We start from the raw sequence: 26,132 nt of genomic DNA on the forward strand, positions 1-26,132 counted from the left end.
GTTAATAAAGACGCAATTAATGTATGAGTAAGAGCAAGATAAATTCACCACAAAATGTATATTATAACTTTCTTGTGCATTGTAGATGAACTCATCAAAATTAAAACAATATTTATTCTTGATAGTACTATATTGTAAGTATAGGATTAAGTGTGTGTGTGAAATTACTGAAACTGGGATTTGCAAATGCAAATCTCAGTTACAGTGAAATAAAAACAACGTTTTTTTTAGTATTAATAAAAGAAAGGATAAATAAAAATTAATACATTTAATTAATAATACTTTATAACTTAAGTAGATAACAAAACAAGTAAATCTCACCAATTTATATAAAGAATAACATAGTAAATAATTTATCGAATAGTTTGAGACATGTGTAAAGGAGTTAACATAAGTTCAAAAGCCGCGTCTTTTAAATTTGCTCCTCGTAAATTTGCTTCATGTAGATCACTACCCGACAGGTCACAACACTGAAAAATGGCAATGCGTAAGTATGTATTTATTAATTTTCTATGGGTTTACTTTATAAAATGAGGTCCTTTTCTCAAACAGAGAGGTCAAAACTGAAGCGTAAAATTTCAAAATGTAATTGAGAATGTAACACTTGTTTTTATAAACATTCATATTCACTTACTATTTAAGTGGCTTGAAGTTTATACAGTAAAACGATCAAAATACAAAATTTAGCACAGGTCATGCAAAATTATATGCTTCAGAATCTCTTTCGAAATTCTTATTTGTAACTTGAAAATGAGCCATTAATTATGTATACTAATTTACCTCTAAGTCTGCACCAGCTAATACAGCGGCTCTGAGATCACAGTTTTGGAGATTGGCATTTTTTAATGTTGCCACACGCAAATTAACACCCGCCATATTGCTCCCATCTAAATTTGCACCTTGATAAAGAATAATATGTATAAACATTATGGATTTCAAATAGTATATTTTAATAATTGAAAAATATTTATTCAAGGACACCTTTTAAATTAACTCCTTCCATCACTGCTCTTGATCCTACTGGATCTTCCATGTTACAACCTTTTAAAATAGCACCTGAAAATATATGCACTCATTAATTACATTTGAAAGCTATTTATAATATATATTTCAAATAATTCCTCCTGAAATTGTAGTTAACATTATTATATATGTATTTAAAATTGTACACCTCTTTAATTGAAGCTGGATCCATGTTGAATTTATTTATTTCTTTTATGTAGTGTACAACAAAGAATAAAGTAAGATTGTTCAGATTATAAAAAAAAGAAAAGGCAGATAGACAGCTCAGAACATTATAGGAAATCAAAATTTTCAGAATTATGGTGCAGTAATTAAAATAGTTAATCCATGAATAGTTCATAATTAAAGTGTCAGCACTTTTGATATATTAAAAAAAAACTGCATCATTTTATAATATACGGAATTTGTATTCACTTGATTTACTATTATTAATTTTGTTGTGTCACTATTATGTTATGCTTGGTCCACCTGCCTTTTTAGAATATGGAGTATGTCTTATTATTATAATATTTTTTTTTATATGTATTTTAGTTACTTAATTCTGAAAGTAATTTTTACCTTCCATATTTGCACACAATGCTTTTACACCAAGCAATTGAGCCCCCTCCAGATTTGCATGTGACAAATCAGCTCTTTCTAAACAGCAGTGGGATAGGTTTGCCCCACTTAAATTACATCTTGAAAGGCAGGCATACTGTAACGAAATGAATAATAATTAGGATTTTAGTGAGAGAAATTAGTATTATATTATATAGACAGCAACATCAGGAATAACAACCAAAATTTGAATTGAGGCAAATATAGGAATAGAAAGGACATTTTTTCTAGAGTTAAATATTTACAAAATTGGTGCAATGAGCTTCAAATAATATTGCTAATAATTATGTAAAGACATTATATATTAGATTAGTCAATAGAATTGACTAATAATAAAAAAATACTGTATATTTCCTTGGAGTAATAGTCCAAAAAACTTTCATTAAAAGTATAAAACTTCATGTTAAAGATCTTATATCTACACAATATGCTACTAGTTGTATTATCTGTTGTGCATTGTTGGTTACGTCAATTGTTTTTAAAAATAAAAAAAAAATAGTCTGTTCCACTTGTCAATGCAAATTTATTTTACTTAATGTTATTTCCTCCACAGGTGACAGAAGGTGTGGTAAATTTTGTGCCTAAAGGCCTAAAGCCTATTGAATTTCAATACCAATGAATTGAAATTCAATAGATAAATGCTGCTACCTTTTCACAGTCACAATTTGATTGGTAGCTAATTTTTATTTTTCATTCAAAATATACTTAATAATTGTTAATTAGATATATATATCAACAGTTTAATTTTATTAATAAGAATAGAAGGATACCTTAAAATTGATATGTCTCAAGTCTAATCTATTTAGATCTGCACCAGCTAGATTGACTCCTTGAAACCTGAGCTCTGATGTAGTCGGTGTCATAATTACAAGTCGGATCACATCCATTCTTGTGAGAGACTGGTTGTTGCCGGACTGACTCATGGATTCTTCAATCAAGTGGTTCAATTGTGGTATCATCGAATCAAGACCTGGAATTTTTGTTGCATCAACATTATTATCTATATAAATTCAGATCTTGTATTAGCTTAATATTTATAGTTATTATTTAATTTAAGAGTGCTTTAGTTATGTTTGTATTTGTCTCTGTTTAGTAATTAGATCAACCAAAGGTCAGGCCAACTATTAGAGTACAGCCTGTATATACATCACCATACTTCATAAAAATGTAGTTTCTTGTCATTAAGTGCTAAAATCATTTTTTATTTACAAAAACTGAAATGATAATTTAAGTTGGTTACATATGTATGTTAAGTATTCAAACTATTATAAGTATAACTTATTATTTACCATAAAACACAGCCTCTTCTAATACACCCTTGGGATTGACATTTTTATTTAATATAACTTCTCCATGTCTTAAATAGTTTAAAATAGGCTCGAAATACTCTGGACTTCTATCGATAAGGTATGCTCCAGTCTCATCAGTAGCGCTCGGATTCATTAAGTACATGTTATTATTGTCTGCGAACATTCGAGCTAGCATTGACAATGGTTCCTTTGCAAGAAGCGTAGCACGAGAAGTTACGAAGTGTTTTCCACCAACATTCAGCTTAATCCAGTCTGATACTTCTCTATCTTTATCATCCGATACAGAAATTTTCTCAATAGATTGATTAATTTTATCACAGTCTGTTAACGTTTTATCACACTCAGAAGATAAATACACTTTCTCATTGTCTCTTATAACCCTCACGTCGTTAATTTCACAACCATTTCCGGTGTAAAGCTTGAGGTTTTGCTCCGGTACAAGGAACTGTAAAGATATTTCTTTTTTAAAGTCTTTAATCGTGTTTTCCACGGCCATAAGTTTTCCATCTTCTTCGGATTTGTTTCTATAGACGTATGCACGTTTCATAATTATTTTCAAACTTTCTTAGAATCAAGGTGTTTTATGTGGTTTATTCGAATTTACAATAACATATACATTTATCGATACCTAAACAATCATCAAATACAAAGGTACACTGACAGTGAGTTAGAAGGAAAACGTCAATGTCAAATTACTGTCAGTTTGTACTTTGTGACTCACTGTACCAACCAACTATCAAATTTGTAATGGCTTACAACCAAAGAGAATGACGTAATAAATATATTAGCTTCAAACCTTAAATGTTTTTTTGCAATTCATACAAATTCTAACTCATTGTTTATTCCTTTTTAATTGGTTATGTAGTTATTTATTTATATTTTCTTCTAACTTCTAAAGTCACGAGATATTAAAGTACAACTTGAATTAAGGAATGCGTTATTCAATCTATACTTCTATACTATAATAATACATATTATGAATGCAAAAATAACTTTGTTTATCTTTCTGTTATTTTTCTTAGGCTAAACCAATGAATGAACTAACTTTAATTACATTTGGTACAAATAAAGTTCGAACCGCTATTTTTTTTAAATTATACTTCAAAGAGATAAAATTAATGGTAAAGTTTGAAATGAAAATAATAATTAATAATATAAAATTTAAAGTTCCTTATTTTTATACGTTCCGAGTAGGCATATGATTCCACTCCACCTGATAGTAAGTGGAAGTGGAGTCCAAACGCGATGACGATCAGTACAGTCATTAAGAATTTGCTGCACTAATTGCCCTCGCCATGCCGTCCCGCAAGACGCCTCTTCCCGTTTTCATTTGAACCCAAGTTATAACCCAGGTTATAAGAGAAGGGGAACACGTGTGCTGGTAAAGAGTTCCATTTTTTGGCGCTGCAACAAAGAAAAGAGTTATCTACCAAATTTGTTCGTGCGCTATGGGATCGAAGTCATGGTAAGGCAGTGACATCGCGAGCCAGCACACCTAGATTTGTGGAGGAAATCGAAAGCAGAAATTAGAGAGATTAATTCCTCTGAGCACTCACCGTGTTAGATCGATAGAAAAAGCTCAGTGCCGATATTTGTCAATAAAAGCGTAAAAGTTCTAGGATGTTTGTGACATTTACGTCGCCAAGGCTTCCATTAAGTACTTAGCGGAGCAATCCCAGAGGTGCGAGCAATAATCCTTTGTTAATTCAATGTTAATTTGAACTGCTATTTATAACCATTGCTTAAATAAATTAAAATAGTTAAATGTATCTGTAATGTTGAGTAGGGGCCGCTCTTTATATTATAAAAGCGAGGCCATCCACCATTAGCCTCTTATTGGTTGGTGGCGAGTACATCAGTTTGGAAATAAGCTTAAGCTTTAAAATAGTGCGATGGCAATGGATTTTTGTGACAAGCTGAATTCTACGAGGGTTCAGCCTCGGGTACCGCTAAGTAAATTGGATTATAATAAAATTAATTGAAACATTTCAAATCATTGCATATTACGAAAAAAATGCATGAATATGTAAAAAAAATTACATATTCATGCATTTTTTTCGTAATTTAAATAAACATAATATTGAAGTTCTATCGTCACACATAAATTGACGCTTTATATATCTCAATTTATTATGTATAAAAAAATATAAAGGCTTTGTGCAAGCCCAGCTAGCCTTCATATTATTTTGTCATTATCTGTTTACCTAGATGAGTAACCACCCCCACTCTTAGTATTGTCGTGTTTCAGTTTGAAGGTGAGTAAGCCAATGAAACTAGAGGTGTAAGGGAAATGACAATATCTTATTGTATAAGGTTGGTGGAGCATTTAATAGACTGATGATTGATATTCTTCTTCTTAATTCTTTGAAGTGCTGAATTAAAACAGCTGTTGAAATTCATTGCAATCAAAACTCCTTTATAGCCCTAAGGCACTGGCAAAAGGCACACGTAAATTGAAATGTTTGTAATGATGGGTAATAAACGCCATTAACCCACTTGAGTCCACCTAAATGTCTGTTAAGATAAATGTTCCTACATTTTAAAATACGATAACGAAGGAGAGACTTTTGAAATATTGATAACCTCAAACGACAGAGTATTATAGTACGACACAACTTAGATGTAGCATTGGCAAATTCAATAAAACCGATTACTGGCGATTCATACAACCAATAGAAATAGCCCATGCAAATCGACGAGTCAAATTGACGAATATATTCGGTCATATGATATTGCAAGTTGTTAAGTTTGTGTAATGATCATATTCGTCGGATGTGATCGGTTTTACGAATTATGCCGATGCTGCATCTAAGTTGTGTAGTACTTACATAAATTTGACATTAAATGTCAAAATTGAAAATGATTGCTCTTAGCACGTATTCACGTGCACAGTTGGCACAAATAAAAGCTATAAAAATGATAACACTATTCCGTTAAACAACACTATAGCCCATTCCAATCGAAGAACGAATGAAAATAAACAAACGCTAGATTTACGTATTCCATTCAATTTGCTAATTGCTTAGCCGTATTGTACACTAACAGGTCTCGATTAATATATCTTTATTTACAATACAACACTATTCCACTCAACTACTTACTGTGTATACTTGGCTCTGAAAAGATTTTCCTAAAATGACACTTGCTATCCTTTTATCACACTTACGTGAAACAGATAGCGTCTTACTGTATGTAATTCTAATATGTATATTACTTGGTGGTAGGGCTTTGGGGTGTGTAGGGTCTGGGTAGGTACCATTCATCAGTTATTACCTCCAAATAACAGTACTCAGTATTGTTGTGTTCCGGTTTGGAGGGTGAGTGAGCCAGTGTAACAACAGGCATAAGGGACATAACATCTTAGTTCTCAAGGTTGGTGACACATTGACGATGTAAGGAATAGTTAATATCTCTTACGTCATTGTCTATGAGTGATGGTGACCACTTACCATCAGGTGGCCCATATGCTCGTCCGCCTATACCATAAAAAAAAGAATTATCACATTTGGCAATAAGAAATAGGAGTAGACGTATTATTGCATCGTAAAGATGTTAATCTGCATTTAGATCGATAAATTACAGATGGCCGTCATAAAATCTGTCCCCTCTGATGTTTCTGTAAACGTTAGTTTACGTCGCTGACATAATTTAAATGGTCTTCTTGTTGTATGTATTAATGAAGGCAGAAACAAACTAAACGTTAATCGAATTTTGATATCAAAATATAAATCACTTTAAGCAGTTATAAACAATAAGTTAAAACCTTAATTATACTGTTTAAATAATGATAACGCCACTAGTAGAGGCAATGGGATGAGATATACCTAATAATTACAATAAAGGTTTTGATTTTGTAAGATATTATTCGAATTAGTCAGAGTAAAATCGAGGAGCTATTTACAAAAACAACTTATATGTAAAATTTAAATTAAGTTTATAGTTGTAGTCACTATTTCAGGTAGTATCTTCAATGATATTATTGTGTGAAATAAATCTGCCCTGTGATATTAGGCTGAGCAGCGATGGAATTCTGCCTTACAAATTTTATTTATTTAAAAAATAATTAATCGTCTTGCATTTTACATCTAATTGTTACAGCAGCTAGCCTAAAGTTACTACAGCATAATTCCTTTTTAAGAATATTACATAATATAAGATAAATACCCATGTTCATATCACAGACTTTAAGCTTAGTAACTAAATTATGTTAATCAAATCAAATTAAATCAATTTTATTAAAGTAAACTTCACAATGAAGTGTTTTTTAATCGTCAATAACTAAATACTACCACCGTTTCGGAAAGTACCTTCTAGCGAGAAGAAACGGCAAGAAATTCGCATAGTTGCTCTTTTAAAATAAACAGATTTACAGTGCTGTTATTTACCATAATTAGTGTCCTATGATGGAACCCGAGCCTAACTCCAGGCGTTTCTTTCAAAATGAATTGCACCAAATCTGATAATCGTCATGAATATTCACGATCCAATCCAAATTTAAAATTTCGTCTTAAAATATCTAAGGCTCTGGAATCTGAGAATAAAACAATTGTGGTTTAAATATTTATTTTATTTAATCATTAAGTACTAGTAAATAAAGTTAATTAATTTGAAGTTACTTTTAATATTTAATAAACAGGGTAAAGACAAGAATCTGTAGACCTATTCCGTCAGACTCGAAACTCAAAACTCACTACGACTATAAACAATTTAGGAGTGAAACATGTCAAACTGTGTTATGTGACACTGGACTACAATAATTATAAACTTCAAACATCATCAAAAAAACTTCCAGTGCTCAGCAAGTCAGGACGGTACTGTACGTCGGCCCGTCGCTAAAACTATACCTATAGAGATTTGTCCGTATTCAGCGCATAATGGTTCGAATTAACGACAATCAAGCCTTTTCAGATCTGTTTGTTCCATTTGATATCCAAAAAGATGTTGGAACTCTCTTTAGGTACCTCATGTTTCAGGAATTTCGAGAAATCACATTAATACGGCTGCTGATTTCAACTTTCGGCATAATAACAAGTTTTACCCGCATCACCTAGATGTTCGAAAATCCACTACCTCCAAGCCTCCTGCTTGATTGCCACCTATATCATTATAATAATAATAGTAATGGCACACAACTGTATATCAGTTGTTGACATTTCATGAGGGAGATGCTAATTCTTGCAGAGTAGTTTTTCTGTAGTACTATTCTGTAAAATCTGTTTAGTAATAATTGCTGTATAAGTAATAACTGTTTACTTTAAGTTTTGTTTAAAATAAAAAAAAGGATGATTTGACTTGTTTCAATAATAATACTTGGTGGTAGGGCTTTGTGCAAGCCCGTCTGGGTAGGTACCACCCACTCATCAGTTATTCTACCGCCAAATAACAGTACTCAGTATTGTTGTGGTCCGGTTTGAAGTGTGAGTGAGCCAGTGTAACTAAAGGCACGTAATAAGGCACAAAACATAATAAGGCACAAGGGACATAACATTTTAGTTCCCAAGGCTGGTGGCACATTGACGATGTAAGGTATAGTTAATATTTCTTACAGCTTCATTGTCTATGGGTGATGGTGACCACTTACCATCATGTGGCCTATATGCTCGTCCGCCAACCTATACCATAAAAAAAAGTATTTAGGTGATAGATAGCAAAAGTAAGAACTGTTTTGGTTTTAATCGTAATAGCATTTAATTATACAAAGCGAGATGATGACCCCTAATGGCAACACTTTTGTAATTTTTTTTATTTAAATTATTTTGAAAATAGAACACATAAATTTTAAAATCTCCAGGAAAAATAAGTGTTAAATTCAACTTACGACTAGTGTTATGTAGATTTAATAAAAGAAGGAAGTGAGATACATTTGTTATTCTCACACCTGACCTGGTTGCACGTAAACAATTGATTAAACTGCCAAATTTAAAAGCACCTAAGTGTTCCAAGAAAACAACTTTGCAGTAATATAAATTATGTTTAAATGTAAGTGCTTTTAATTTGCCACCATAGTCATATGAATAAAATTTAATCTAGTAATTTTATCTACTTGGTGGTAGGGCTTTGTGCAAGCCCGTCTGGGTAAGTACCACCCACTCATCAGTTATTCTACCGCCAAATAACAGTACGCAGTAGTGTTGTGTTCCCGTCTGAAGGGTGAGTGAGCCAGTGTAGTGTAGTGTAGTGTTATGTACTGTTATATCTAACATCGTAGTTCCCAAGGTGGTGGTGGTTGGTGGCATATTGACGATGTAAGGAATAGTTAATATTTCTTACAGCGTCATTGTGGGTGATGGTGACCACTTACCATCAGGTGGACCGTATGCTCGTTCGCCAACCTATACCATAAAAAAAAATAGTAACAAAAGAGTACCTATGTGTTTTTATACAATCTTCTTTTATTTGTAAGTTGACTGCCTCGTTGATCGTCGGAAGATCACGATCTTGAGTTCAATCAGGATTGGACCAATAAAAAGCAATTGGGTTTTTTTGTTAGGAAGTTTACAGTATCAGTTCGTAGTTTCGAAGTTGGCATTGCTTACATTCTCGAAGTGCACTTAAAGTTGATTTTCGTGCACTTGAACTTCTTCCAGTTGTGTCTCATCGAATTATGGAAGAGTCTTACTTTTATCACTGAGAAAAAGAATAATTTAAAACTGCCAGTATTTTATCTTTACCTTACAAAAAAGTTTTTTTTAAGTTATTGGCTTAAAAGGGTACTTGGAATTAAAGGTTCGTCTTTACTAACAAAATTAGTTCAATGTTCTATTAAAAAAATACATCCATAGTTTTCTTCCAACGATTCTTAGATTAACACTGTTATCTTACAGACTGCTCGTAGAGCTTGAACAATCTTTCATCAGATCTACAAATTTAAACGCAGTTTGCGCAATAAGCTTACACGTTTCAGAAATTCGAACATAATATGAAATTGAAAGTAAATATTTTTCGTTGATCTGATCTTACTTTAATATATTTCTGTTAGTTCTTATTATTAATGACATAAATTATGTTGTTTATTATAATTAAGTAATTGTTGTAAGTTGATAGTCCATTCGAAACTTTGTAAAGATCTGAAGTTCAATATCAACTTATAATTAAACTATAAATAAAAGTGGCAAATAATTGCAAATAGTGGCAAATCGCTGAACCAAATTCGATGAAATATATTATGATAAGATACATAGGCTACTTTTTTGCCTAACACATTACAAACCCCTAAAACGCGAACGAAGAAGATGGCGACAACTAATGTAAAAATAAGTCATTATTTAGTCCAGAGTTAATATGCCTTCTTCTTAAACATCATTTTCTTATTCTTAAATATATATCCCACCATAAGATAAAGACAAGGAGCTTTCAGGTCTTTAGCCTATATATAATTATATAGGTATCTGTTTTTAATAGACAATACTCTTAGTACTAACTAACTAGTATGAGTATCATTGTTAAATCCTTTTTTTCCAAATTTTCATATTGCTTTTTGTAATATTAATCTTAATAATTAATCATGATACTTTGAACCTATGAGTTCAGAGTATGAATATTTTTTGCTATGGCATAAAACCTCATTTCAGTAGCAATTTGATTCGAAATATCAAACACGTTGAATATGAAAGGTTGATAAACGTAACTATTCACATATCCCCTTACCTATATCCGAGAAAGAGTTGACTCATAGCATTATAAGCGCCACAGTTTGATACATTACCAGAATTTGTGGTATTTTGATGGGATGACGAAACTGAATACGAGAAATGTCCCCGAATGATCACACAGTCATCTCGGTATATTTTCACGGCCCAATTGCCTTTGAAATAAATATGAAAGAAGATATACGTCAAAGTATAATCAAGTGCACAAGTGCTTTAAATTAGTCGATGTAGAGTCAGCATAATAGTAATAAATATATATTTTTTATTTTTCATAATCTTATTGATCTCTATATTATTGATTTTTCGGTGATAATAGTTCTACTTGAAGCCCTTTCTTTCCACGTATAATAAATAATTGGAAAATGTAATTTGAATACATTTGCGGCTGTAAGTCATATATAAATTTTCCCCAGTTTTATTACATAACTAATATTAACATTTAGTTTTTTGATTTAATATAAAATTACCAAAACACAATTAAACTTAACTAAATTAACAAACCGAAATTACAAGTAAAGTGAAATTGCTTCTATTTAATTATATTATTAATACTAATTATCAATTTAAATTTTATGTTAAAATACATACTATTAATTTTCTTTGAGACTGTACGTGACGAAAATACATATAGCTTTTGGTTAGCGAATACGGACATACGCGGAAAAATCTTGATACCGAGAAGAGCTTTACTTATGTATATTTTCTCTTAATAATATGTTAATAAGTAATACTGAAACGTAACAGATAGATAGTTGATGACACACGGAAAGCTTGCTAAACCCGATTTTATTTATAATCACAGTGTCCAGCCACCTCGAGCACTCGCGGACGTCTACGGAGAACATATTTATATTCGCGTCTAACGTAAAAATATATATTGTTGTGATTGTGGAAACTGGAACGGTTGCAATTCAAGCGCCGGCGCCAAACGCTCATTGTCCCCAAACAGATACGTTTTATCTATCGAAAATGGATACTTTAGACGTGCCACCAAGTCGTCCGCCTCCACCACCCCCGAAAAAACTAGAAAAACCGAAGATAACCCTTCAAATACCGACACCAATTCAGACCCGAGGACCCACTACACCGTCATCAGTATATTGGGGTCCGACGAATACGAAATATATAGGAAAGATCCCCCCGACCCCCGCCTCACACATATCTGATCCGCATGGTCACCTCTATAACCCTTTCTTGCACATGTACTCAAATAAGGCTTCAGACTTTATGTTCAAACAGTTCGAAGGTTTTAAGGATTTTACGATGAACACAGCGAAGAGTGGGTTAAGTGCTGGTGAAAAAAGTGCCTTCTGGTTTTACAATAAGTTGAAATTGTGGTCTAAGAAATGGTTCACGCATTTCTTTTTGACTTTGTGTTTGGTGTTATACAGTATCATGGGTGCAGCTATCTTCATGGCGTTGGAAGGTAAGTCTGTGAAAGTTTTGAAGAATAAGATGTTAGGTAAATTTTAGGTAAAATATAATTTCATTACGAAATATCGACTTTAAGGAATTGGTGATTTGTTTTTCTTTTTTAGGTTTCTATATCGTGTTTATTATTTTCTTGGGTTTTCTGAAACAAATTTCTTCATCTAAATAAATCTTATTAAATAGTACGTATAATAAAGTTAATATATGATTTAAAATACAAAAAAAGCATCACACAAGCCAAATAATATACTAAACCCATTAATATTAATTTATTTCAGGACTTTTGTTTAAGAGAAACCATTAACGTGTCCCAATAAATATAATATTTTATTCAAATTATTAAAGTAATTGGCACAACGTTCAAACAATACAAATCGATCATAGATACTGGTTAATCTTGAAAGCTTTTCACGGTGACATTTTATCAACAGTAATGCATTATAAAACACTCAAACACGCCAATATTACGTACAATTTATGTAGATTTCAATCACGATGCCGATTTATGCATTAATCTTTACTTATATTTTTTCCGAAATAATATGACCTATGTAACAGTAGTAAAAAAGAGAAAATTGTTCAATACGTCTATTTGATATCTGGTGACCGCAGAGCTGGCAGTTTTTCCTCGGAATAATAAAGAGTTGCTCCATCTATAACGCCAGTCTTCGCAGTATGCCTCCAGCTGAATTATTGAAAGGAAGCTCGACGAAAAAAGTAAAATTAAAATCCTGTCATAGCCATAAACCGTTGTCTAAATTTGCAGTTAGTTTTACCCATTTCTGTGTTTAAGTTCATCCCATTACGCTGTTACAGTACATTGATGTATATACATGCAGGTTGTCTTGCGATGTTAGTATTTATTTAAAATTGTATTAGTTTGTTAATATTGTGAAATCAAACAGAAACTTTAAATAATACGCAACACATAAATGGTTTAAAATAAATCAAGTTCCGAACTTAAAGAATCGCAAAATACGTATTAAATCAAATCAAATGTGTTATTATATTCAAGTAAACTTTACAATGAAACATTTTTGAATCGTCAATATTTACCTTACCACCGTTTCGGAAAGTATCCACAGAGAAGGAAGGGCAAGAAATTCTCAAACAAAAGAAACTAAATTATAAAAAAAAAAACAAACGGTTTAAACAAATAAAATCTTAGGCAGAATATTATAACATTATTTTTTTTTAATTGTATAAGAAAGCCGCGTTTTCTTTTCTTTTGTCTTATTATTATTTTTGATTTCAATTATATTATTATTCAAATTTCGTAGGTCTGTCTTACAATTTTCATGATCGATCGATCTCATGATTCATTCGTTCTTTCCTCTTTCTCGAACTATTGAGATTAAGATTATAACATTTTTTACGTATCTGTGGTAGGTATTATAATCCTGCCTGTTTTTAATTTCCCCTCTAAAAAATTTATTTCCTGCCTTCGGATTTGACATTTAACTAGTTTTCGAGACTTAAAGATAAGATAAGTTGTTTAACTTCATTACATTTTATTAAATTAAATAATTTAAAAAAAATATTTGAGTTGTGGCGTCGTTTAAGAAATGTATAAATTTTGATATTTCTGCGTTTTAAAGTTTTATATGACGTTACTTATTTTAAGCTGAATTTTGATTTACATTAATTTATACTTATATTTTAAAGAGGTAAAACTGTTAGCTCTGAAACTAATGATGCTATCGGTAGAAAGCTTCATTACTCTTGATTGCTATGGGTATGAATTAAATTAATATTATATCATTTTCTGTGAAGTCGAGATGGCCCAGTGGTTAAAACGCGTGCATCTTAACCGATGGTTGCGGGTTCAAACCCAGCCAAGCACCGCTGATTCATGTGCTTAATTTGTCTTTATAATTCATCTCGTGCTCAGCGGTGAAGGAAAACATCGTGATGAAACCTGCATGTGACAAATTTCATAGAAATTCTGCCACACGTGTATTCCCGCATTGTAACAGCGTCGTGGAATATGTTCCAAACCTTCTCCTTAAAGGGAGAGGAGGCCTTTAGCCCAACAGTGGGAATTTACAGGCTGATGTTATTGTTGTTGTCATTTTCTGTATTTATAAATTGCATCAGTGCGAAGCCGGCTCACTAAGAGTAACCTATAACCAACGAGATAATAGAGAGAAATAATTCAACCAAAACATTGGTACTTAAAACGACTTCATTAATGGTATCTTTTATTTAGTTTATATTTTCGAATGGCTGGCTTTTTCAGAATATAATAAAATAGCTTTTTTATTATTGCCACAAACGACTATTCGACATAAATTAGGTGAGTCGATCTAAAATAGCTCTTATTTCGATATAGATAAGGTTTCAAAAGAGATATTATAGTTGGAACGGTATAAAATTTTAGAAGAGCCAGCGGAGGTTAAAGGAAACGGAATGAACGAGTAAACAGACACTTTTTTGATACGCCCCGGGATGACAATGGTGGTTTTACGTTTATGGGACCGTTTCGCTATCAACCGTCATTTGCGGAATTGTTGGACTTATATAAAAAGAGTAAATAAACGTCTGTGTTATTTACGTGAATCGTAAAGAGGCAATGAAACGTTTTAAATACTCGTGTTCTAAAAAAATCATAGTATCTTCAGAGTGATAACTTTTTTTTAAATTATATTCTAATTTGTAAAAACTCGATAATTCGAAATTATTTTGTGTATATTTATTTTATGTTAGTTGTTGGTTTTAATAGAGTCGAGATGGCCCAGTGGTCAGAACGCGTGCATCTTAACCGATGATTGCGGGTTTAAACCCAGGCAAGCACCGCTGATTCATGTGCTTAATTTGTCTTTATAATTCATCTCGTGCTCAGCGGTGAAGGAAAAAATCGTGAGGAAAACTGCATGTGACAAATTTCATAGAAATTCTGCCACATTTGTATTCCACCAACCCGCATTAGAACAGCGTGGTGGAATATGTTCCAAACCTTCTCCTCAATGGGAGAGGAGGCCTTTAGCCCAGCAGTGGGAATTTACAGGCTGTTGTTGTTGGTTTAGCTCGCGTTTTAAGGGTTTCTTTGTCATGTGTTAGGCAAAATAGTAGCCTATGTCCTTTTCCGGATTCAAGGTTGCTTCACACCAAATTTCATCAATTTCGATTCAGCGGATTGATAGGGATAGAGCGACAGAGTTACTTACACATTTATAATATTATGGTATAGAATAGAAGTATAGATTTCAAGTCAAAATCTCGTGTAACTAAATAATAATGGCTTATTTAAGGTATACCGATAAAAATGATTCAACATAACCAATTCAACTAACCAGATATTATTTTTAATCTGGTTAGTATAACGCCTACGCGTTTCCTACACAAGATGGTATATGGGACTTGCTGGTACCCAGGACGCCTAGTGCACTTTCGTAGTCTAAAAATCCAGCAGTAGTCTTTGTCTGGTCAGGGGCGTCATATCCAATCTATGACACCCGACATCCACCATTATTTTTGTTCTCCCTATATTTCCTACTAGATACTAGACTTTCCGTCCGCGATTGCCTTTTGTCTTTTTCTGTGCTCCTGTTAAGTTGCACAATTACATTATAATCAATTGAGCTAAGGCGTGAACGCGCCACAGATACACTTACACTTTGCATGGGAGAGGCAGCTGACGTGCTGCGAAAGCGATCCCGCAGCCTCTCCGTTTCCGTGCTGATGGCGGCCATGGAAGGGTTTTTAGTGAGTACAATCTCACATAACCCGACATCCCCCCTAGGAGTCGGGTATCTATGAAGGATTTCCCTGCGTTAAAAAAAAAAGATACACTTACACCTTTTTAATATTAGTGATGATTCCTTCCTAAGTTGTAAATCAATCAAGGGTCATCGATCGATATTGTTGATTTATAATAAACGTAAGGCACAAATGGAAATTGTTGACAGATTACATATATTATTTTGTTACTCATACTTGAATAACTGCCAAGTGTGAACTTTCTTAATGATTCATTGGAAAAATTAAGCGAAAAGCGATATTTAGAATCAACTCTTTCTAATGCTGTAAAAATATTACGTTCAGTAAAGATTACGATGGTAGGTAATGGCTTAAAAATAAATAAATTTTATTATTGTATGTTTTCAAACTCAAGCCATGTTCCTAAATTGGTAGGTAGCCAATTATCAAAGTCTGGGGTTGGACAGCGATCCTAAAGAGATTGCATTTTTATTATAATAATAATATTTCTTGAAACATAAAAAAATAACGAGCATTTTATCTTATTGTTTTTTAAAAAAATCTGAAGATCTAATTTTGATGGAAGGTTTTTTTTATATTTTATTCTGTAAAAAGTAGATGCGGCGTTGCAATATAGTTTTAGAAGAATTAAAAAATAGAACCGCCACAAGAATACTATTTAAAGACGGATCGTGAATAACAAAAGGTTATACTTCTTGAGCATAAATAAATAAAGGCCCATTAAGGTGAAGTGTGAAAGGCGTTTTATTTATGTAGTCATTACAAGGGTTTTTCGGCGAACGCCACTTTGTTGGTTTCACGTAAAATTTAATTTCTTTTTCGTGCAATGCGTAAAGAAAATACTAATTCGAAATTTGAAATTGTATCATTGCAATAATAAGGAACGTATAGTACGACAAAACGATAATGTCGCATCGGCAAAATTCGGAAAACCGATCACATCCGAATTAAGTACGTTCTCCCAAATTATCAATATTTATTTCTCATGTGAATATGATCTTTACACAAACGTAATAACTCGTAATATCATATGACATAATATATTCTTTAATTTGATACGTCGATTTACATGCACTTGCTTTCTCGGGTTGAACTAACGAGAATCTATAGCGACAAATAGCGTCGAATAGCGCGATAGGGAGCGATTTCTATTAGTTGTGAAAATCGGCAGTAATCGGTTTTATTGAATTTGCCGATTCTACATTTAAGTTGTGTCGTACTATGGTATAATTTAAAAGTAATAATCTATTATATATTATTTTATATGTTCTTCGTGAGGATTTGTAAGAGAATGAATTTTATATATAAGCGTGGTTTTTGTATTGTCGTTATTTAACCCTGCAGCGAAGCAATAAATTAAGGTAACTTTTTGCATTAAGATAATAATACAAAGCGACGAGAGACAGACTAACTTTTATCCCGGAAAACTCACCGTTCGTCTGAGTTACATCTGTTTCATGTAATAATATATAATATAAAGTACAGTCAGAATAAGAAAATCTTCGTCAGTTTTCAAATTCATTCCTTTATCAAGTCTTAAACTCTTAGTATCTTTTGAAATCAAATAATTGCGACGCAATATGTCATTCTCGATCGGTAAAGCAGACTACCGCTTATACTGAGCACACGAAAATAGACTTAAGGTGACGAACCTTTTCTTACCCCGACTGTACATATTATATTATAAGTGTAGATGAAATTGGAATACATTGCTTTGTACAGTAGGTAAGACACATAGGGATATACGGACAGAGAAAAGGACTTTGTTTTATACTATGTAATGATACTTATAAAATATATAAGTATTATCTATAGGTATAAAATTAACTATTATAAATATTATACTTGAAAAGTTTGACGAGGCTTAACAGTCGTAATATGCACAAATAAGATTTTCTACGACACTATGAATTTCTTATGAAAATAAAGTTGAATTTATTTAAGGAGCTCAAAGTTATAACCATAAACTATTATAGTAGTGTTAAGCCCTTAAGCTATTCCAACCACCTGGTAAATTAATTCATTTTCCAAAGGCTTTTACTACACTTTTGTCGCCAGTCGCTTTTGTATAACTTGTCTAGTTTTTAAATTAATTTATAAATAATATTTAAGAAGACGGTTTTCAAGACAGATTTTTTCCATTCGTTTTATTTATATTTGAGGCAATAATTTAAAGAGGTTACATTTGTGTGTTTGTATCTGGAAGGTAAACTACGAAACTAAAGATCCAATCGAAACAGAGCTATATTAGGCTATAATTTATATTTATATAAAAAAAAAAAGTAAAGTAACAGCCCGTAAAATTCCCACTGCGGGGCTAAGGCCTCCTCTCCTATTGAGGAAAGAGTTTGGAACATATTACAATTACACCACGCTGTTCCAATGCGGGTTAGTTGAATGCACATATGGCAGAATTTCGATTATACACATTTTTATTTTATATCAAATCAAAATATAATTAAATTATATTCTTAGATATCACCTGCTCAAAACGTATGTCCTTAATTCAACCGAGAAAAACAAGCAAGGAAATTCCTCAGCTATATTCCAATAGTCAGTTACAGAATGATATACTTTTTTTGTATAGATAGATTACTAATAAAAAATCAAGTTTAAAATAAGTACGATCGAAGGTATAGCGTAAATTAAAGTACTTCTTTTGAATGTTATAAAAAAAAAATTTTTGAGAAATAGGCAAACAAAAAAGTCTTAATACTTGAAAACACACGTATGAAATATAAAAGACCAAAAGCAATAGCTTTATAAATATTGTATAAATACGTGCTATTGAGCTGTATAATTGAGGTTTTATTTTATATTTCAAGTGGGCCTCTTACATACCATACCGGAGCTTTGTGCTTTAAACTCGTTTGATTCAATTAACAATCAATACTTTTGATTAAACTAAGATTATTTTTATAAATATTGGACACGAAATTGTTTCATTTAAAATTTTATGAAGTTCATTAGTAAAGGATAGATTTGAAAACTGACACATATTTAAGATTTACTACGAAGCGGTCTTATTGCAATATGAAAGTCCTCTTAATAGCTTTAAGAAATTCAAATGAGTTCAATTGAAATTAAGAATTACAATAATATAATTTTATTATAGTGTAAACTATTCAATGATCTGAGATGGCCCAGTGCTTAGAACGCGTGCATCTTAACCGATGATTGCGGGTTCGCGTGCTCGGCGGTGAAGGAAAACATCGTGACGAAACATGCATGTGTCTAATTTCATTGAAATTCTGCCACATGTGAATTCCACCAACCCGCATTGGAACAGCGTGGTGGAATATGTTCCAAGCCCTCTCCTTAATAGAAGAGGAGGCGAGGCAGTGTAAAATTTACAGGCTGTTATTTTACATTTATTCAACGATCACTAACTAAAACGTGATCACATACCATCAAAGCATAGATGTTGTCGCTCTATGATTCACATCATATTCGAAGAAGAAAATAATACATTAAATAAGATTTATTTCAACAAAATGAAAGATTTAATTTTATAACATTCACGGGTACGACGTAGCCAGAAATATTTTTTTATAGTTTCAATAACCAAAGCCGCCCAAAGGTTATGATTGTGTAACCATGTGACGTAAAGGATGTCGCCTCGCATGGGCGTTTTCACGTGAAATTCCAAAGTGCTTATATAAACACCTAATGTCGCGTGTACTTATTAAGATTAGAAGCGTTTAATTTAGGAGTTATATGTAATTACAGCTCCAATAACTATTTACTTGAGTATTTTGCACGAAGTTCTTATACGATTATAGTAATCGCCACGAAAGCGTCGCGTTAAAAGCGTTAAAACAGTAGAAACTTTTCTATCCCTTTCTCTTTCTTTCTGCCTCTTTCTATTATATACCTATACATATTTTTGGTTATTGTCGTAATTGACGCGGTATTTTTAGTATTATCATTTAATTATTTTCTCACTCTCTGCGGAGGAGTCCTCTTTAGTATTCATAGTTTTCATAGGATTCTGGATATTATTCAGTCAATTTTCCATGTTTTATGTGTCAAATCTATGCATCGCCATTTTTCTACGGAATCTCTACTTCTGCGAACGGTGTTAGGTTTTGTTTGAGTTGATTTTTTGTTAACAATGTCGCAGTAATGCCCGTATTTGTATGCCGACATTGATGAACGACTCGTGAACAAGACATTCGTAGATAATATCGAAATATCGAGCTCCACCGAACAAAAATAAAAAAAACATGGTAAATATCCCGAAATGAATAACTAATAACATTGATGATATCGAAATAATTAATAAAAATAAAGTAGAGTATGATACAGTGCCCGTGAGAAGTGTTTAGGAGTTTTAATCTAAAAAACATAAAAAATAAAACCGTATTGATGATGTCCTTATTTTTTAGGTGGTTATCAAAATACCTAACATTAACTCTACACATTTTTAGCATGAAGTCTTAGTTCTAGCGAGATTCCTAAAGCATCTTATAAAATGAGCAGGTCACCAAAAGAGATAGTTGTTAGACAATTTCACGATATTATTTTTTAAAATCAAAAATTGTGAAAAATAGATTTATTTATTTTAGGTCTTCACAATCTTCAAGTGTTAACATACCCTTAAAACAGTTATATAACGTTAAGACTCGAATACGCCAACTAGCAACTAGGAGGAGAGGAAATAGGAGGGAGGTATTTACATTTTCATCTTTCTTATAGTTCTTTCATAATCTATGATGTTATTTCCATTATGCCTGTTGTTAGTTACACTGGCTGACTTATCCTTCAAATCGGAACACAACAATACTAAACCGATGATTTAATGACGTGAAAAAAATTATGAGCTATTAATATTATACAGACGACAGATGTCAATGTCAGTTTGTCTGTAAAACTGAGTGCTATTTTTAAAACAACATTTTTTTTTATTTCTATAGTGTATTTCTGTTACGATTTCGACATTCTATCTTTTGGAATGTTGTCAAATTTTCCGAATTTGTTTCCGATAATCTATAAATAACGTTTAGGGTGTGAGGAATGACAGAAGGAGAGAAATTAAAGTTTATTTATATATTTATTTTTCATGAACATCAGAGCCTGAGAAGGAAACCAAAGGACCTAATTGGCGCTGTATGATTTTTTTAAATTTCATGTATAACCAGAACCAACCAACTCCAAGAACTGAGATCCTATGTCCATCATGCTTATAGTTACATTGAAATACCAACCAGTCATACCAGGACACAAAAATACTACACAAAAGTATTACTGCTGGTAGAATAACTGATGGGGGGTTCTTACCCAGATGGACTTGGTAAGAACCCCCCATCAGTTATTCTACCATATGACCAAAACCACCAAATAAAGTTTATGAATTGAACTATATGATATTATGAATTTACATTTGAGGGATCATATAATTTACATATGTACCTTTAAAGAAATAATTAGTGTAATGCGTCTAAGCCAATTCGGAAACCCGTACCGGATCTCTTGGCGCGTCAAACATACGGTCAGGCGCCAAGATATGTAGTATAGAATAAGAATATCTATTTCAAGGATCTGTATTCAATCATATGTTTTATTAATAGAAAATTTGACATGAAATCTTTTTTTTGGTCTCAAATTGTTTGTTGAAAAATATTGTCATCATAATTTTATTTAACTACAGTAATTTTGAGTAAAAGTTCAACAAAGTTAAAAGTAATTTTAAGGTACAATACAATATTACAATTGTAAGGCAGTTATAATAAATGTTAATATAGAAAAAAAATAATAAACTAGTGGTCACCCGCGGCTTCGTTTGCGTTTTAGGGTGTTGATTGTCAGGCATAAAAGTAGCCAAAGTCCTTTCTTGATGTTTAAGTTTGCATCATACCTAATTTCATCAAATTAAAAAAAAAGCGACAGACCGTCAGACAGACAGAGTTACTTTCACATTTATAATATTAATATAGATAGTATATGGGTTTTAGTTTACTTAACCGCCTACCATCTAGATGTATCTTAGTTTAAAGAACAGACCGAAAATGTAAACACTTAGACAGACTATAGTGCCTAAAACAAGCATCAAAAGATTGTTTTGACAGATTATAAAATATTTTTATAACCTCCAAAGATGCTGCTATAAATATATTCCTATACTTCAAATATTAAAATAATTCAGAGTGCATGATTCACCAGTTCAGAAATTTAAAAATAAGCATAACGTTATTTTTACATAAGATACAAAATATACGAGTTCATTAATTTAGCTGTCTTTTGCTTGGCGTGGGCTTAAATTACATTGAAAACAATATCAATTCTCAATAACTACATATTTATCGTAAAAACATCACTTAAATAATTTAAATTAAGAATAAAATGTTTCGTCTTTTTTTTTTTAATTCTGACTCGGCAAGCGATCATCTTGATAGTGATGCAATTTCCTTCGTCCTTGACTCGATAGTATGACGATAGTTCGGAAGTGACTTAATACTGGGCCGAGATGAATCGTCAGTGATTGGTTCGATCCAAACCAAGCGCCACTGAATATTTATGCGATAATTTTTTTTTTTTTGATAAAATCGATAGGCGGGCGGGCAAATGGACCTCCTGATGATAAGTCAGACCTTAATTGATTTGATCGCAATCACAACAATACTAATTTGTATGTATGTATATTGCTTGAAGGTAGAATAGGTGATGAATGGTCTTAGCTACCCAGACAGGCTCGCACAAAGCTCTACCACCGAGTTGACAGGCGGTGAAGTGAAACTATGCGAACGAAATGTCTAAAGAAAAATAGCATAAATTGCGGCTTGCTTTGATGGAATTAATTCTGAATCTAAAATCGTATACGTCGTTAAAGGTAACGATTTATACCATTTTAGATTCAGAATAGAACAAGAAATAGGCGCAAGTATTTAAAAGAAGTAAAGACTTTGTATCGGACACTGTAATGAAAGTGAGATCGTAGGATTAAAATGTGAACATCTAAATCCTAATATAATTTACGGTGACTTAAATTTTGTAATATATATAACCGTGATTATATACATAATACGTATATAAATTATATTTTATGTAATAATGTTTCATAACCTAATAAACGATTTACCAATATAATGCTAACTAATATACTAATTTGACAATCAAAATATGTATTTCATTAAAATATTAAAAGAAAATTTCCGAACTATTACATAGGTACATAATATTAATTGTATCATTATTACGAACGTCAAGAAACATTTGTTACACGTTAAAACTTATTCTTTGACAAATTATAAACAGTGTTAAAACCAAGAGCAAAGATTAATTCACGAAAGTTTTAAAACCTTTTCGTAGTTCGGAAGACGTAACGAAATGTCAACACGAGTTAAACGGGTGACTGGTTATTTTTGAATGTACCACATTTGTGGACGTCTCTATCGAAAATAGACAACGAATACCAAACATACCGTGTAGTTTCTGGCATATTTTCGTCATAAAAATTGTCACCGCAGCGATAGAGAAGCTATGTTATATACCGTTAATAGTACCTGTCGGCGCGAAACCTCGAATTTAAGAAAAACAGATGTCCAGAAATGATTATTTTAATAATTTAAAACTGTTTCATTGTTAAATTAATATTTTTTAGTGAATTGTGAAATGTTAAATTACTCTGAAATATTTTAGTCTTTGTAAACAGGCGTTATGTTGAGTGAATAAGTCTACCCACCTATTTATGTTATAAAAGATCAAGCGCCCGCCAGTATCGACAGGCTTCGAGTCGGAGCGATCGGACCGCCTCATATTGGAATATATCAGAGAAGAATATTCCCTGAGTTTAATTTCAAACTTTCGAGGATGGATAAAGATCGAAACCCTGACACTCGTGACGTCCGCTATGCTGACGTCATGTTTTTTAAAAACAAGCTCAGACATGCTGCTCCGTTATACCCGTATGAAGTCATTACATAGTATAATACAAAGTTGCTTACCGCTGTCTGTCCCTATGTATGCTTAGATCTTTGAAATTACGCAACGGATTTAGTTGTGGTTTTTTTAATAGATAGAGTGATTCGAGAGGAAGATTTCTGAATGTAATACATGCATAGTATAGTAAAGAAACAAGAAAAAATCTATAGAATATACAGTATCAGCATTGCACTCGGACCCGCGCAAGGCCGGGGCGGGTCGCTAGTATTCTTATAAATGTCAAAAGCTAAGAAGGTGGGATTAAATGGTGATGTTGAAAAAGTGGGAAATGGGTAATTTATTTCTGTTTGTAATTTTGTATTTAATGTTTGAACTTGTTTAGTCTATTTCTGTGGACACACATCGATGACAAGTCGGTGTTGAGAATTTGCAACATCCGGAATACTAAAGTAACTCATAAATATATCACTGAGTTCTTTAATGCCTCACTGCTTGAATTTGGGATAGCAGTCATGTCCGACTCCTGGTTTTGACAAGTTAATAATACATATATTTTTAACGATTGTATTCACAATGCAATTATTTATATTTGTATTTATCATTTACAAGATATGTTGTATTGAGCCAATGTTTGAACCAATTACTCACCAATGCTTAAAACGAAAGCAACTGTGTGTATAATTTCAATTTGGACGTTTTTTTTCTCCGATCGCGTTAGCATTATATACCTATGTTGTGTATGGTGACACAATAATACGAATTATTTCAGAATGAGCATCAAAAGAGTCTGGTTATGGATTATGTTATGTGATACATATATTAGTTATTTCACAGATAATGTTATGTGTGTCCTTAGTACATGAAACGCACTTGTACTGTGTCGTTTATTTTTATTATTGTTTTATAATTTGGCGTTTTTTTTAAAATAATACTATATACATCAATGAATAGAATTACATCTAAATGTCGGAGTATGAGATAATTAAATACTTTGATTGAAATCTTTTAGTTTAGAGATTTGGTTCTGGCCAGTGAGAATCATGGTAGAAAAACAAGAAATGTCAGCAGACAGAAAAAGAAGGATGACGGATGATGTCATGGCTTATAGAAAATATTGTAACAAACCAACATACGAATCCAGCTATAGTTTTGTTGTATAATTCTCTAAATGTGTATGTCGAAGATATACCCTTAACCAAACAATCTTGCCAGCGCTCTCCGTTATATATATCATCTATACATTTTAGGTCACGATTTATTGACAAATGTGATTATTATAAAGTTCCAGTGCACAACTGTGACCGTAATAAAAGCCCAGTATGTACCCTTCCCGGCTTCGTACTGATTTCTATACGTCAGGGCTTAAAAATAATACTTATATCCAAGGACAAACACATGAAAAAACACGTTTTTATTAAAGACACTTCGCGTGCGTATGTAGAACGAAATCACTTATCACAATCGTATGAATGGTTTAGAAATGCCTAGAGGACCAACATCATCATCATCATATTTCTTATTTACCAATCATCATCCTGAAACTAAGATACTTAGTTACGGCTGTTGTTAAAATACTAGTACTGAGTATGGAATGTAATTTTTCATATCATAGGGTAGCTGGCAAGTGGGTCACATGCTGTTTTTATTTAATTATTATTACCCATAGACTTTAGTACTATAGGAAATATTAATAACTATTCATATCACCAATGCTCCAACTGTTAAGAATTAAGATTTTAAGTTGTAGTTACACTGGCTCACTCACCTTCTAAGCCACAACACAACAATACTAAGTATTGATGTTTGGCGGTAAAATATGTGATGATTGGCCGGTACCTATCCATATGGGCTTGCAGAACTATCCATACGGGCTCGGCTTGCACAAAGCCCGCCGTGTAAATTCCAACTTTGAATAGCTTCAAAACAAGAGTACATATTTCTTCCATTAAGTCGTAAACCCATTACTCCCATTCCTTCTCACATGTTTTGATTTACATCTGACACACATTTATAATTTAAATACATCACAGCACAAGGAAAAATAACATCTCTTATTCATTTGATTACACGAAAGTTTAAGGTCAAATTCGCACGCAGAAAAAAAAGCGTTTCATTTTAAATTTTTTGTTTTACGAATATGTACAGTCGGGGTAAGATAAGGTGTGTCACCTTAAGATCTATTTTCGTGTGCTCAGTGTGAGTGATAATATGCTTTACCGATCGAGAATGACATATTGCGTCGCAATTATTTGATGTTTAGATTCAAAAGGTACTAAGAGTTTAAGACTTGATAAAGGAATGAATTTGAAAACTGACGAAGGTTTTCTTACTCTGACTGTACATAGATTTATAACGATTGTTCAAAATTTTGATTTTATTCTTTTCACGTTGAAGTTGAACTTTTGTTCAAAGGAGCGATTTGACTTCGAAAGTAACAGAATGTGTGTGTGTGTATCTAGAGTCAATTCGAATCGAAGTTAAAAAGATAAACAAACCTCAGACTTACGTGCTCCATGCGATT

General features: G+C 32.3%; 1 protein-coding gene across 1 annotated transcript; it reads right to left on the minus strand.

Annotated features, from left to right (window-relative positions):
- Nucleotides 1–253: 253 nt before the first annotated feature.
- Nucleotides 254–3,610, minus strand: LOC124539869 (BTB/POZ domain-containing protein KCTD9). The gene is made up of 6 exons (XM_047117229.1): nucleotides 2,910–3,610; nucleotides 2,391–2,590; nucleotides 1,582–1,717; nucleotides 982–1,056; nucleotides 781–899; nucleotides 254–470 (listed from the first exon to the last, which is right to left on the minus strand). The coding sequence occupies exons 1-6, from the start codon at nucleotides 3,475–3,477 to the stop codon at nucleotides 354–356; spliced, it is 1,215 nt and encodes a 404-aa protein (XP_046973185.1). The 5' UTR covers nucleotides 3,478–3,610; the 3' UTR covers nucleotides 254–353.
- Between the last annotated feature and the right edge of the window lie 22,522 nt (nucleotides 3,611–26,132).

Source organism: Vanessa cardui, chromosome 23 (genome assembly GCF_905220365.1).
Source record: "Vanessa cardui chromosome 23, ilVanCard2.1, whole genome shotgun sequence".
Classification (NCBI taxonomy): domain Eukaryota; kingdom Metazoa; phylum Arthropoda; class Insecta; order Lepidoptera; family Nymphalidae; genus Vanessa; species Vanessa cardui.

Excerpts from the sequence above, each read along its gene's own strand:
- LOC124539869 (XM_047117229.1), bottom strand. The coding sequence starts at position 3,477 with ATGAAACGTGCATACGTCTATAGAAACAAATCCGAAGAAGATGGAAAA. Across the intron at positions 1,718-2,390 it reads TGAGACATATCAATTTTAAG|TATGCCTGCCTTTCAAGATG; the intron begins GTATCCTTCTAT and ends ATTTCGTTACAG. Across the intron at positions 1,057-1,581 it reads ATTGTGTGCAAATATGGAAG|GTGCTATTTTAAAAGGTTGT; the intron begins GTAAAAATTACT and ends ATATATTTTCAG.